This window comes from Urocitellus parryii, chromosome 1 (genome assembly GCF_045843805.1).
Source record: "Urocitellus parryii isolate mUroPar1 chromosome 1, mUroPar1.hap1, whole genome shotgun sequence".
NCBI classification, from domain to species: Eukaryota; Metazoa; Chordata; class Mammalia; order Rodentia; family Sciuridae; genus Urocitellus; species Urocitellus parryii.
In genome coordinates, this window is record NC_135531.1 from 185850673 (window position 1) to 185866652 (window position 15980).

At 38.9% G+C, this 15980-nt stretch overlaps 1 protein-coding gene across 3 annotated transcripts in view; it reads left to right on the forward strand.

The window, feature by feature from the left end:
• Positions 1 to 15980, forward strand: part of Cntnap5 (contactin associated protein family member 5) — a 771818-nt gene that overhangs the window by 318760 nt on the left and 437078 nt on the right. For all 3 annotated transcript variants that reach the window (XM_077798231.1, XM_026402894.2, XM_026402896.2), the window contains exon 4: positions 9248 to 9395. In XM_077798231.1, the coding sequence (XP_077654357.1) occupies positions 9248 to 9395 (148 nt within the window). The remainder of the gene's footprint in view (positions 1 to 9247; positions 9396 to 15980) is intronic.

Below are 15980 nucleotides of genomic sequence, written 5' to 3' on the forward strand. Positions count from 1 at the left end.
ATATCTAATAAGACTTGCATCAAGATAACTTTTGTATGGGTAAAGTAATAATAAAGTGGTTAATCTTAGGATGTCACTTCAGATATTATTTTCTGAAAGGTCTACACCAGGTTTCAGAAGGATGACTGACAGCTAAGATCTGAACAAGAAAGCAAGAAGCAAAATGTGGCCACTTACTTCATGAGAGCTCAGGAGTTATAAAGGGACAGCACTGAGGAAGCATTAAGGTCCATGGGAAGAATTTTCACTACCAAAGACTGAGGAGGAAATACATGGATGTTATGGTTGGATGTGAGATGTCTCCTAAAAGCTCATGTGTGAGAAAGTGCAAGAAGGCTTAGAGGAGAAATGACTGGATTATGAGATCCCTAAATCAATCAGTTATTTGGTTGATTAATCACCTGATGGGATTATTTGGTGATTGAAGGTGCGTGGGGTGAGGCTAGAGGAAGCTATGTATTGAGGGCGTGGTTTGGGGGTATATATTTTGTTTCTGTCCAGTAGAGCACTCTCTCTGCTTCCGGGTCATTAAGTGATCTGCTTCCCTCTGCCACACTTTTTTTTTTTTTATTGTTGGTCGTTCAAAACATTACATAGTTCTTAATACATCATATTTCACAATTTGATTCAAGTGGGTTATGAACTCCCAATTATACCCCATATACAGATTGCTGAATCACATCAGTTACCCTTCCATTGATTGACAAATTGCCTTTCTAGTGTCTGATGTATTCTGCTGTCTGTCCTATTCTCTACTATCCCCCCTCCCCTCCCCTCCCCTTTTCTCTCTCTACCCCTTCTACTGTAAATCATTTCTTCGATTTGTATTATCTCGTCTTACCCCTCCTTTCCTCTTATATGTCCTTATGTATAACCCTGAGGATCGCCTTCCATTTCCATGCGATTTCCCTTCTCACTCCCTTTCCCTCCCACCTCTCATCCCTGTTTAATGTACATCTTCTTCTCAAGCTCTTCGTCCCTACCCTGTCCTTGTTTACTCCCCTTATATCAAAGGGGTCATTTGGTATTTGTTTTTTAAAGATTGACTAGCTTCACTTAGCATAATCTGCTCTAATGCCATCCATTTCCCTCCAAATTCTATGATTTTGTCATTTTTTAATGCAGAGTAATACTCCATTGTGTATAAATGCCACATTTTTTTTATCCATTCATCTATTGAAGGGCATCTAGGCTGATTCCACAATCTTGCTATCGTGAATTGAGCTGCTATGAACATCGATGTAGCAGTGTCCCTGTAGCATGTTCTTATTAGGTCTTTAGGGAATAGACCGAGAAGGGGAATAGCTGGGTCAAATGGTGGTTCCATTCCCAGCTTTCCAATAAATCTCCATACTGCTTTCCAAATTGGCTGCACCAATTTGCAGTCCCACCAGCAATGAACAAGAGTGCCCTTTTCCCCGCATCCTCTTCAGCACTTATTGTTGTTTGACTTCCTAATGGCTGCCAATCTTACTGGAGTGAGATGGTATCTTAGGGTAGTTTTGATTTGCATTTCTCTGACTGCTAGAGATGGTGAGCATTTTTTCATGTACTTATTGATTGATTGCATGTCCTCCTCTGAGAAGTGTCTGTTCAGGTCCTTGGCCAATTTATTGATTGGGTTATTTGTAATCTTATTGTCTAATTTTTTGAGTTCTTTGTATATTCTGGTTATTAGGGCTCTATCTGAATTGTGTGGAGTAAAGATTTGTTCCCAGGATGTAGGCTCCCTGTTTATCTCTCTTATTGTTTCTTTTGCTGAGAAAAAACTTTTTAGTTTGAGTAAGTCCCATTTGTTGATTCTAGTTGTTAACTCTTGCGCTATGGGTGTCCTATTGAGGAATTTGGGGCCCGATCCCACAGTATGTAGATCATAACCAACTTTTTTTTCTATCAGATACCGTGTCTCTGATTTAATATCAAGCTCCTTGATCCATTTTGAGTTAACTTTTGTGCATGGCGAGAGATAGGGATTCAGCTTCTTTTTGATGCAAATGGATTTCCAGTTTTCCCAGCACCATTTGTTGAAGATGCTATCCTTCCTCCATTGCATGCTTTTAGCCCCTTTATCAAATATAAGATAGTTGTAGTTTTGTGGATTGGTTACTGTGTCCTCTATTCTGTACCATTGGTCCACCCGCCTGTTTTGGTACCAGTACCATGCTGTTTTTGTAACTATTGCTCTGTAGTATAGTTTGAAGTCTGGAATCGCTATACCGCCTGATTCACACTTCCTGCTTAGCATTGTTTTTGCTATTCTGGGTCTTTTATTATTCCATATGAATTTCATGATTCTTTTATCTATTTCTACAAGAAATGCTGTTGGGATTTTGATTGGCATTGCATTGAACTTATAGAGAACTTTTGGTAATATCGCCATTTTGATGATGTTGGTTCTGCCTATCCATGAGCAGGGTATATTTTTCCATCTTCTAAGGTCTTCTTCTATATCTTTCTTTAGTGTTCTGTAATTTTCATTGTATAAATCTTTCACCTCTTTTGTTAGGTTGATTCCCAAGTATTTTATTTTTTGGGGGGATATTGTGAACGGAGTAGTTTTCCTCATTTCCGTTTCAGAGGATTTGTCGCTGATATACAGGAATGCCTTTGATTTATGTGTGTTGATCTTATATCCGGCCACTTTGCTGAATTCATTTATTAGCTCTAATAGCTTCTTTGTAGACCCTTTTGGGTCTGCTAGGTATAGAATCATATCATCTGCAAATAGTGATAATTTAAGTTCTTCTTTTCCTATTTTTATGCCTTTAATTTCTTTTGACTGTCTAATTGCTCTGGCCAGTGTTTCGAGGACTATGTTGAACAGAAGTGGTGAGAGAGGGCATCCCTGTCTTGTACCAGATCTTAGAGGGAATGCCTTCAATTTTTCTCCATTCAGAATGATGCTGGCCTGCCCTCTGCCACACTTTTATATCATGGTGTTGTGCCTCACCTTGAGCCTGGAGGAATGGCGCGAGCCTTCTATGGCTTGAGACCTCTAAAACTGTGAGCTCCTCTACAATTGTCCTGGTTGGGTCATTTAGTCACAGTGGCAAAAAAGCTGACTAAAACAATAGGTCTTTACTGGTACAGTTAAACTACCTGAGGTATAGGAGCAGAGGTGGTCATGATTGCTAAGACAAGGGAACAGCCCCCTAACCACATGATTGTCTTTAGCACAGCTCCACTTGAGGGGACAGAAGTGCATGCCCCACTCAGCTGGAGATTAGCATCATGTGGGACCATAGTGTTTTTGTACATGTGCTCCTTGGTTTAACGGGGGGGGGGGTGGTTAAATCCCCAATAAAGCCAGTACAGTTTGAAAATATCACAAATTGAAAATGCTTTGAATACACCTCATCCTATAGGATAGTGCCCTATAGGATGTTTCTCATTTAGCTTTGTGCCACACTGGGAGATGAAGCTAACTGACACTACCCAGACTCCTGAAAAAAAATCATATTGCACATCAGTGACCCAGGAAAGGTCAAAATTTGAAATACTTTGCTAACTAAATTCATATTGTTTCCTGCTATTATAAAGTTGAAAAATCCTAAGTTGAACAATTATAAGTTTAACCATTGTTAGTTGAGACTGTCTGTACTGCTGCCCAAAATCTTTGCCTTATTCCTTTACTCTGGAGGCCATAGCCAGGCAAAGGAGGCAGGGTGGGAGCATTATGGATCAATCATCCTCCTTTGCCAACCATTATGATACAACTAATAAGACATTGACACAGCAATCAAGTTCTGAGTTGTTTCTCAGCCCAATTAAATAAGAGATCCTACGAAATGGGAAGTAGATATACTACATACATACTTGTGATCGTGTAATAGATGCTCTGTTACAAACAAGGAAGAATTAGGGGGAAAAAAGAAAATACAATAGTTTAATTCTCCTTTAACCTCATGTAATCAACATTTTAGAATCATTCTCAGCCACTAATAATAGTCAATGCCCTATATTTACCTTTCTCAGTTTCTTTCTGTAAGTACCTGTCTGGCTAAGGATGTAGCTCAGTGATAAAGCACTTACCAAGCAAGAGCTTGGATTCAAGTCTCAGAACTATAAAATTAAAAAGAAAGAAAGAAAAAAGCCTGTCAGAACATACTCCTAAATATCAGTTGAAACACGAAGCCTGACTGAGTTTATTGATTTTTAGTTTTAACTCTATAGTTTGCATGTAACTTACCCTTTGAGTTATTAAGTATCTCATTGAATAAAAGAAAATACATTTATAATTAGCTCTGAGCTTCCAGTCTTTCTTTCAACATCATTCAGAAAATTTAAGTATAATTGGCAAGTGACTGGCATGGGTCTTGAAGGTATGAATAGGCTACTATTTTTGGATACCTTCTTACACAGAGATATTCACAATCTTTTTTACTGAAACCTGGCTTTGAACCCCAACCTCTGACATAAGACTTGCTTGTATTGGTAAGAACTTCCCAAGTGCAATGTCATTTGCATATGCTCATAAGTAAACAGATTCTGAAAAGTTGGTTATGTACCTGTTCATATATGCTCTCAGTCATTCATTAAGTCTCTAATAACAGTATGAGCAATATTAAGACAGGGTCTGTAAATTCATTGATCTTGAAACAACGAAGTGGATTCAGTTTGGGTAAGGAAAATCCATGTTAACATGGAAATACTATGTTCCATGCACTGAGATAGACACTGCAGTCTGAAACAAGATGCAATCCATATCACCCGGGAATTACAGGCTAATTGCCTTGCTGAGGATGAAGAGCAGAGATCAGCAGAGTTGTTTGGATTAGCACCCAAAGCTCATCTTTTTTCTCTCCCCCACTGCTGCTTCTCTTAAAATGAACCCTTAGGCAGTGAGGTATGTTTGGCAGAAACCCAGACTTGAAATATAGTCTCCCTGAGAATTTCCGGTAGTCCCTGTCAAGGTCATTGATGAGGAATTTGGTAATTGTACTTGTTATTTCTTGCATAGGAGGCAGTTAGGCAAATTAATAGCATCTGCCTGGTGGCGCCTAGATGCTTGTAATCTCGCTGCCAGTCAAAGTCATCAGGGTGGGTCGGCTGAATTTTGTGCAGACGGTGAATTCAAATGAGAGACTCTCGTGGCTGCTATTGCAGAACTTTCGCTGTCCAGTGTGAATGAAGCCTATCTTGGCTTCACAGTGTGTGCCCACTTCATCATCAGCCTAACAAGATGCAGGGAATGTCATAGGCACGGCACCTTCGTTATCTCCACAGGTTCTTCCATTCATGACCAAAATGGACTTTAATGTCCAGGGATGACATCTGAAGGAGACAGTGAGTGCGTAAGGGTGATGCTACCAGTCTCCTTTTGCTTATTATATATCCTTCCGCAGTTGTGGATAAGTGTCCCCGGTGGTTCCCTTTTATGTGCTTGTGTCTGTTATAATATTTACACCCAATGTGGAAAAATTCCTTGAAAGGGAATATGGGAGACTGAGGTTCTCCTCAATGAACAAATTTTATGCTGTGTGACAATTACAAGGAACTTAATTTCCCTCAGCCTTAAGTTCTCTAACATTTGGATAAGAAAGATAAGCTCCTACACTCTTGCTGCATAGTGATGAGATTAATGAACCAGTGATGTTGGGGAAGTAGCTCAGTGGCAGAGCACTGCTTAACCCGAGTGAGGACTGGCTACCATTCCTAGTGAACTACTTTGTTAGGTACCATATGGATGTTATTTAATAATAGTAGCAATCATATGTATGTCATTACAACTGTGCAGGCCTGTGCTCAAATTAGCATAATAAATGAGGTACAGCTGAGGAAAAGGAATCAGAACAAACTTCTGAGAAGTAGTGTACGTAATATTGTTCTGAAGTGGAAATGTAAAGTACCTGCCCTGATTTTGCAATGTGTTCATGCGTTTAACCTCTTTAGTCCCGTGGCCTCCCTGGTGAGGTGGGAGACATGATATCATCTCATGACATAATTGTAAGATGTATCACAAATTCAGAAAATTTAAGAGTGCATGAGTGATGAGGCACCTCTTTAGTGGGAAGGTTGGTGAAAAACCTTCCTCCATGATAAGTGAGGTGAAATAATAATGCAAAGAACATACCAAGTGGCTGGACTGGAGGAGACCCTTGAAAAGGGTGTCTTGGCAATTATTTGGTTGTACAGAATTGATTGAATTTATATATGGAAGTGATAATGAGAATACAGTAAAATAATTCCTGGAGTTTAATCAGAATCTCTGTACTTTGGTCTCATTCCAGTGAATTTGGTGCGGAACTGGTGGTAGCTTTGTTTAGACTCAGTCTGCTCCCAAGCATCCAAGGCTTTGGAGGTGATTTTAAGCTCTCACTCCAGGAAGGTCTAGGGATAATGCATTGCAAACTTTGAGGTCTCAGTACTGTATGACCTTGTGTCTGCTTGGAGTTGAGTTTCTGAGACTATGACACTGCAAATGACATGACTTGAAGCCAGGAAGACTTTGTGACTATGAGTCTGCAGTCATAAGACTGTGACATAGTCAGTCATAGAAAGATTAAGTTGCTTGCCCAATGTCACATAGTCATGCCAGAACAAGACCTCCTTTTGACTGAGAATCTAGGATTTACTCTCCTTAGAGCACACCATATATAAGGGGTAAATAAAGCATTCCTACATCATAAAACTCAACCTTTTTAAGTTAAACAATCAGAATCCAGAATGCTGAATGAGAGACTCTCCCATTAGGTTGTAGAGAAATTCAAACAACCTGCATTCTGTTGGAAGCAATGAGAAATCACCAGAAACTAGCTCCCTTCCTTCACCCACACATATCAAAGAGTTTGAATATATACAAATCTAAAATGACACTCTACAGGGAAAAGTTCTTTCTAGGTGAGTAAGGCAAGAAAGACATCATCATGCATGTGTTCATTGCTAAAGTTGGAAGCAGGACCTGTGGAAGATCAATCCTGCCTAACAAAATCATTCTTTCTTGAATAAGATAAAATGACCAAATCATTGACAAGCAGGTGGGATGAATGTTGGACTTGAAACTCAAGGAATTTCTTTCCAAGAAGTCATTCTCTCTCTCTTTTTTTTTTCTTAAATACTTTTTTCAACTGTAGTCAGACACAATAACTTTATTTTATTTCTTTGTTTTTATGTGGTGCTAAGGATCGAACCCAGTGCCTCGCACGTGCTAGGTGAGCGCTCTGCCGCTGAGCCAAAACCCCAGCCCCTAAGTTATTATCTTTTTAAACAACAATTGTGCTGCTTGAGTAGTAGCATAAGAGGAAGTAAGCTTCTTTCTTCTTTCTAAGCCACCTTTTTATACATAGTGGTAATTATATCAATTGCCTAGTGTCAGAGCAAGTTGGCATTTTGTGGGTAGTAGAAATGTCAGAGATTGTTCAAGATACTCTAAGTCACAGATGCTTTAAAAATACAAGGTCAAGAATGGAGTCTTTGAAAATGGGTTCCATTAAATAACACAAGATCCTGTTAATGAGTGTTCACTTTGGCATTTGAGAAAGGAAAAAAAAAAGTCTTTTTCTTTTCTTGCTTTCTTTTTTTTCTTGGGGGTTGATATTAATTGTGCATGAAGAAGCAGATTTTATCTGTAATTCTTTTTTTTTTTTTGTCCAAATTGGGAATTGAGTCCAATGGTGCTTTACTACTGAACTACATTCCCAGCCCTTTATTTAGTTATTTATTTTGAGTTAGTGTCTCACTTACTTATGGAGAATGGCCTCAAGCTTGAGGTCTTTCTGCCTCAGCCTCCCTTATAGGCATATACCACTACACCTGGTTTTATCTATAAATCCTTGAGGCTGAATACAGAGGATAATTACAGTAAAGCAAGCACATTGGTATGCCCAGTCAATATCCTGTCCTAGTGATGAGGTAGGACTGAGATGATGAAAATATACTGAGAATGGTCAGTGGTCATGTTTGCCCAACAATGTGAATGTGCCTAATGCACTGGAATGCACACTTTCAAATAGTTAAAATGGTAAATTTTTGTTATGTACATTTGACCCCAGTTTTTTAAAAAAATAGATGAGATGTAAAAACTTTGGATCTGATCTGTAGAAAAAATAAATTCTAGTAATCTTCATCAAATGAAGGTTATGAGGGACACTGTTAGTGGATCAAGTAGTTACTATGCTGTGTGTTTTCACTTAAACTGCTCCACGAAATGTGAAGTTAAACTGCACATAAATCTGAGTTGTGATGTCTCCCTGCTGTAGCAATTAACAATGGGAGAGTTGAAGAGCAGGGGCTATAGAAACCACATGAGATTTGGAAAAGGACAGCCTTGGAATTGAATCTCAGACCAATTACTAGTCAGTTGGGCGATTTGAAGATTTTTTTCCCTTCCCCCTTTCACTTTGTAGATTCCAGTTATTTTTCTCTGTAAAGTGGTGATAATGGTAATGGAAAGTGCTTAACAAAGTGATTGGTATCAAATAATGGTAACAATTGCTTTAATCCAAAGCTTTTCCTTTCAAGAGGAGATTGTATGGTGTCTCCCAGGTCATAGTGATTATGAACATTAGGAATGTATGTATTTCATTATATTATTAACTTTATAAATATTTTAGGCTTTATGTCTTCCAACTTGCTAGGATTGCTTTATTCACAAAATTTGGCTGCACATGAGAGTTGGGTGGAGGAATTTCTTAAAGAATAATGTATGATGTTTCTGAAAAAATACAACACATGATGCAATATTGTTACCCAAGTCAGATGACTATCAGAGAAGTAGAGGATTTCTTTCCTGAAAGAATTGGTAAATGTTATGGTATGGATATGAGGTATCCCCAAGTGCTTCTGTATGAATGCAGAAATATTCAGAGATAAAACGAGTAGATTACAAAAGCTGTCACCTAATCATCTCATCTTAATGGATTGATTGGGTGGTGAATGTAGGCAGGTAAGGCGTGGCTGGAGGAGGTGGGTCACTGGGGTCTGCCCTGGCAAGGTGCACCTTCCCTGCAGCTCCTGCTCTCCCCTCACCCATAGCTCTGCTTCTGGGTGGCCATGAGCTGACAGCTTTCCTCCATCACAACTTTCCACCATGATCTTCTGCCTCATCTCGTGTCCAGAGTAATGGACTTGGGTATCTATGGACTAAACCTCTGAAACATGAGCTAAAATAAAATGTTCTTCTTCCAAGTTGTTCTTATCAATTTTTCTGGTCACAGTGATAAAATGCTGATTAACTATAGTGTAACTTGGATTTCTGTTGATGTTTGCTGGTATTTTGGACCTCACTGGATCTCCTTTCTCCCCGCAGACATTTGCAGGAAACATGAATGCTGACAGTGTAGTGCACCACAAGCTATTGCACTCAGTGAGGGCTCGCTTCATTCGCTTTGTGCCCCTGGAATGGAATCCAAATGGAAAGATTGGCATGAGGGTGGAGGTCTACGGATGCTCCTATAGTAAGTACCAGCAAACCAACTAACACTGCTGTGTGTTTGAGGGAAATTGTCCACAGAAAATCAGTGTGTCTACATTGACAATGACAATTACTTAATTTTAAGGTTACTTCCAGACTTTAATTACCTTTATATTTGCATAATTGAAAATGTGTACTTCAAACCAGAAGTAGAAAAAATCTTCTATGTAAGGCTGAAGGAACTTGGAGTCAATAATAGGATAAAAGGTGAACAAAATGTTCAAAGTGAAGAGTGCTTGAGATTTGTCATTTGCAATCAAAGGAATAGGTAAGCTTGCTTTCCCCGAAAAAGTATGGTGTGTTATCATGTAGGTCTTCTCTTGCCCCAGCATCAAGAGTAGGGAAGGAGATCTCCTTCACATGTTCAGAAGAAGTAGATAATTTCAACTTGGAGTAACTCATGGAATGCTTCTCTCCTGGAGTTAGTGGTATTCATCTATGGGTCCATGAGCTGGTTTGTACTGAAGTCAAAAGTCGAACTCCATCTTGCATGTAAGGAAGGCTTTAAACATGGATAGAAATGGTGTTCACTTTAGAAGAATGAATTGCCCAGAGGAGGGTCCTCATTTTGATTGTAAAAGTGCCAGATATGTGACCTACTTGTACTACTTTCCATAAAAGAAGCACCTAGCCACAAGCATCAGAATTATTTGAAATGCTCCAGAAAAACTCACTTCCCTGGTTCTGTCCTATACACACTAAATTGACTCACCTGGCAATGAGTGCTCAAAAAGCAAATGTTATCCAGGGACATTGACATAAGTCTGTAATTCTAGCAGCTCTGGTGACTGAGGCTGCAGGATTACAAGTTCAAGGCCAGCCTTGGCAACTTAGCAAGACCCTGTGTCTCAATATACAAAATTAAAAACACTTGGAAAGTAGCTTTTTGTTAGAGTACCCATGGGTACAATTCCCAGTACCTCCCCCCATACAATAGCAAATGTTAGTTCTTCAGTAAACTATGGATATAAGGTGTGTCTACTAAAAGTAAATGTTCTTCACAGAGATTTGTTGGTGAAATTATTATATTTATCTTGAACAAGCACTTTCAGGAAGAATATGATACAGAACAGAAGCATCAACAAAGCATTAAACCTAGGAAGGACTCCCCACTCCTCCCCTAGCCTCTGGCATTTTAAATTCTATTTTTTTTAATTATAGATGGAGACAATATTTTATTTATTTATTTTTATGTGATGCTGAGGATCAGAACCAGTGATGCACACGTGCTAGGCAAGCACTCTACCACTGAGATGCAACTCCAGCCCCTCCAGGTTCTTTTGATAACAAGTTGTTCCTCCTGGGCGGTTTTCTTTTCTTTTTAAAATACATATGTTTTTGTGTTTAAAAAAAATCAGCCTAGAAAAAGCTCATTCATATTATTTGCCAACCATCTGCTTTGTCCTAATAATCTCATTATTCTCTAACATGTCCTCATTCTTTATCTTTCTCCCGTGGGGCCATTTGTCCTCATTTTTCACACCATTGTTCATCCATACTGTATGCTCACACAGGATGAACAGCATTTCTAATAAAGTCATAGACTTTTGGATTGAAAGACATCTTCCAGCAGCACATTTAGATTTTTTCTGGTGATAGATTCCGGTAAGAAGGTGATGGCAACAAAAGAGCTTCTGCTCAGTTAAAGACCCTATGTACATTTTTAGTAGTAGAGGTTCACAGATGTGCTAGAGCCCAGTTGTGGAGCAGGCTGAGAACCCTGACATTGAGTCCCACTCTCCATCTCTCCATGTACACTTTATATCTAGCACGTCCTCTAAGGGGATGAATTGCCTTCAGGTAAACATGACCAGCAATGTCATGTACCCACTTTAGGGTTTTATTAGACACAGCATGACTGCTCTGCTGTGCACCCAATACTGGCACCTTGTAATCTTCAACCACCAGCACATACTCTTGGCAGAGCAGGTGAAGAACACATACCTGAGTGTCTGTCTAAAACCAAGCCTTGGCATATCTTCTGGGTCCAATCCATCCTTTTCAGCATAATTTTATCTCTGTTTCCCTGGATTATTCATGTAAACATAAAACCTTGCTGTATACACTACCAATTAGATCAATAGTAATAAAAATCCTAGGACCCAACTTGAGAGCTACCTCTCCTTCTCTCCTCACCTCTTGTGCTCAGAATGGTTTCTCTTTAAAACTTGGCTTTAGTTGCTTTCTCCACCTGCTTGTCTCATTCCAATGAGACAAGCTGGAACTCATTCCAATCAATCTTTAGACATTTGAGTGTCAGTTGAATGTGTCAGCGTGGCCAGGTCACAGTTTAGTTATTCAACCAAACACCTTTGTAAATGTTGCTGTGATGTGGTTGATGTCTATAACCATTTGACTTTAAGAAGATGTTTCTAGATAATCTGGGTAGGCATGATTCAATCAGGTGAAAGTTTCCTGAAGCAGAATTGAGATTTCCCTGAGGAGCAAGAAATTCCACCTGTGGACAGCATCTGCCACTCCTGAAAAGAGTTTTCAGCCTATCCTTCCGGTGGCCTGCCCGGTGGAATTTGCATTTGTTTAGTTAGCCCTAGTATTACCTAAGCAACTCTTTGCAATAAATCCCATATTTTATGTGAGCATCCTATAGGTTATGTTTCTCTTGATGAACCTTGACCAATGCAGAATACTTTAGAGATATGACTTAATTCAAGATCTTCTTGCTGCTTCAAAAAATATACTAGTATTTTAGTACCTCATAATCTTTCCACTTTCTGTTCCCTAGGCACATACCACTGATTGTCACACAGCCAAATCCAATAGACACTTAACTTTTCTTACCTCATTCAATCTGTTCCAGTATTTGGTTCAAATAGGTATTTCCATTTTTAATAAAAAAAAAAAAATTGGACTTTTCTTCCTTGTCACTTGCTATCCCTATTTCATCTCAGGGCTTAGTCTCAGGCCTTCTTTTTCTTTCTTTTTTTTTTTCTTTTTTGTCTACACCCCATGGCTAGCTGAATTTATCGTTTCTTAAATTTAAACACCATCTGCATGCTAGTCATCTTCACATCTGTATCCTGTACATATGACCTCCGGAATTAATATATGCAATTGCCTACTTGATATCTCCACTTGAAACTATAATCAATGTCTCATATTTAGTATAGTAAAAATGTAACTCTTGATTACTAATAGCCTCAGGACCCGCTCCTTCACATCCCTCTATTGCAGCAAATGGAACCATTAGACCCTGTTCCTTTAGAAAAACCCTAGGTAGCCCCCTTGCTTCCTCCTTTCCCATAATTTCTAGTCTTACCAGCTTGTCTGTAGATCACAGCAGCTCTGATAGTTGCTTTTTACAAAACATGTTCTAAGCCCGTGTACTTCCAGAAGGCTCTCTTCTGTATTCACCTGAAGGATCTCATTGGTTTCCTACCTGTGGTTTTCCACCCCAATCTCTCAAACCCATTTTTGCATAGTCAATATTAGTGATCTTTATAATAAGAAGTAAAACGATGCCATATCGCTGCCCGATGCACTTAAAAAACTGAGCCTCCTTACTAGCAAGTAAAATTCCCATGGAATCTTCCTCTCCTACCTCTTTAGCTTTCTTTTACTGCTTTCTGGCCATGTGGATCTTTTTGCTGCTTCTAAAATATACTAGTATTTTACTGTCTCAGGATATTTCCACTTTTCTGTTCCCTAGGCACAGAGCATAATTCTAATGTCACTTCCTCCAAGAAGTCCACCCTGGCTTTCCCTCTAATATCACCTGCCCTACTTCCTGGATAACCTTCAATTAAATCATGGTTCTATGATGTGACTATTTACTTTATAGTACCACAATTAGGAACCTCACTAGTCTTTCCTTGGTTGTCTGTTGTGTGTCTCCCCAAGTCCTTGCTCTAGAACCTAAGTCAGGTACCATGATATAAAGCAGCTTGTCTATTAATTGCCAGTACTTAATAGGCACAAATATTTAATAAACATCTTTTGAATGGATAGGTGCATACATCAGTCTGTCCCCATTCTCTCCACTTAGGTAACCAGGTTCTTGTTGTTAGTAAGCCCACTGTATTTTCTAAGGAATTAATTTTATTTCTATAGACTTTTTAAAAATCTTTTTCTTGAAATCTATGAATATGTTGCTAAAGATCGACAGGGTTTACAGCTCTATAATTTCTTAAGACATAAACTTTTATCATTTTGGAAAAAATCAGCATTTTCATTAATTTATTTGTTCACTTGCTCATTTCTTCACTGTGTTGTATTTATTTATTTAGCATTTGATACATAAGCATTATGCAAGGCTCTAGAGAAATGAAGAACACACCCATTATTTTGTTTTTACAAGAACTTTTTGTAGGCACATTTGATGATTGGATGTTATCAATTAATTGTATAATTGTTTGTCTGCCTCCCCTGACTTGACCCTAAACTTCACTAAGGCAGTAACTGTGCCTTCCAGGCATCCCAGAGCCCGCCTGGTGTTGAGTAGGTGGAATATTTGCAGTAAGGATTGGCAGAATGATTGGCATTGCTCAGAGTGTAGTATTGGGTAACAAGCATGTGAATAAATCCATGTAATAATGGATGATTTGGGCTTTGTAGAAATTTATAAAGAGGGCAAGGGAGGTAAGGAGGAGAAAATAAGGATTACTGTTGGAATTAGAATGAGTCAGACCACATCATTTCCATTAGCGGAGTCTCAAAATTCAAAGAGTCACTTCCCTGGCATTATAGAGCCCCAGCAGCAGGAGAGTTGGCAGGGAGGAGGCAGGACAACCACATGGCTTTGTTATGCTCAGTGCACAAGAGTCAGTGGGGAGAAAGAGAAATGGAGATACTTGCCTCTCTCTGTGATTGCATTTCCCACCTTGTCTGCACTTTCAATGGCTTAAATAGAATTCACCTGGTCTGTAGGAGTAGGGTCATAGATACCCAGCGACAGCCCTTACTCTTTTCCCACCTCTCCTGGGCATCCACTTCCCCCTAAGAATTTCTACTCTCTCCAGTTTGGAAAGCATCCCACTTTATTGGGGAAGTCAGTCCACTGAGAAGTAAGGAGTTTAATTGCCTTCAGTTATCTGCAGAGTCTGTCCCACATGGAGATCTGCATTTTGTTTTGTGGTACTTTGTTTGTTTCACTCTCTTCAAACCTGCCTTAAACATCCCATGGCTGTGGGCTTGTTGGCAATCCCCAGTCACTCAATCCTGGTTATTCCACTTGCCACGTGCCATAGCTACCCATCCCTATCTGGATTTGTCCTTCATCTTTTCTCTCTTGCACTTCAGTAGCAGTTCTGCTAGTCCCTCTGTTTTCTAGATCCTTCTGCAAGGAGCAGAGGCTCAACACTTCAGGGCCTCAAGGCCTTTGGAAGAGTCCATATTTCTCAATATCTTTCGTACTCCACCCTCTTTCCTTTCCTGCAAACCCCATACTCAGTTTTCATCCCGTACTCATGATGCTGAGCTTCTTTCCCAATTTCATGTTATCTTTCTGCCTCTGCCTTGTTTGCAATATCATCCTTCACCTTACCCAGGAAGGCTCCTGGTTACCATTCACCACTCAGGTCAAATATCACTTATGTTTAAGTTCCCTAACTCCTGAATCTGGTTATGGACCCCATTTCCATGTGTTGGGCCATGATCTAGGTCTGATCTTGTGATATGAGCCTTAACTTCTGCCTGCTCATTAATCTGGTCTGGTCTCTATAGATATTACATGGCCCATATCAAAATATCATATGGTATTTCACAAATATGTACAAAGTTTATGCTTACATGTATCAGTTAAATATAAATAAATAAAAAGTAAATTTTAAAATGTACTGCGATCATGTCCTACCTCTTTATTCTCTGGGAACAAACTAGGGTTTGACACCTGCTATGTATTCTGTGAATATTTACTAAGTGATTAGTTATTTTGGGACCTAGGATCAGCCATTTTTACTAACTTAAAACTTTTTTAAAAATCTTTCTCATGGGCATCCTCCCATCTCATATGCATGTGTATATAAACATATTTTATAGGTGCTAAAATGTTGGTCACAATGTTCCTTATACATGGATTTCTTGAAGTATCTCATTCTGTTTTTGAAATAAATGATTAAATTTACTTATAAATTCAATTCCCAACTTGAGGTTGTTGGGAACTCATAAGTGTATGCTGAAAGAGCTTATTTTAAAATCATTACTGATAGATGTAGACATCTGTTTTCCTTAAGAATTCATGCTTTAAAGTTCTTTGTCTTTGATGAGATTATCCCATCTCAAGAATGCCAGAATGACTTGCTCAACTTTAATGAGGTTTCTCTTTCATGTCACCAGGGCCATTGCTTTAAGAGGTCACAATGAAGTCCAGAGCAACAGATTCCTTTTGTGTATTCAAACAGGACCTTGATCAGCTGGTTTCTTCTTAAAAACATGAGACTTCAGTGACAACTGAATATTTCATTCTGTATTTCAAAAAGCTACAGAAAAGGCTTTTAAATGTTTTCTCTATAAAGAAATGAAAATCTGAGATAGATATGGTTACCCTAATTCAAACATTACAGGGTCTATATGAAAATATTGTATGGCATTTCATAAATATGTACAAAGTTTG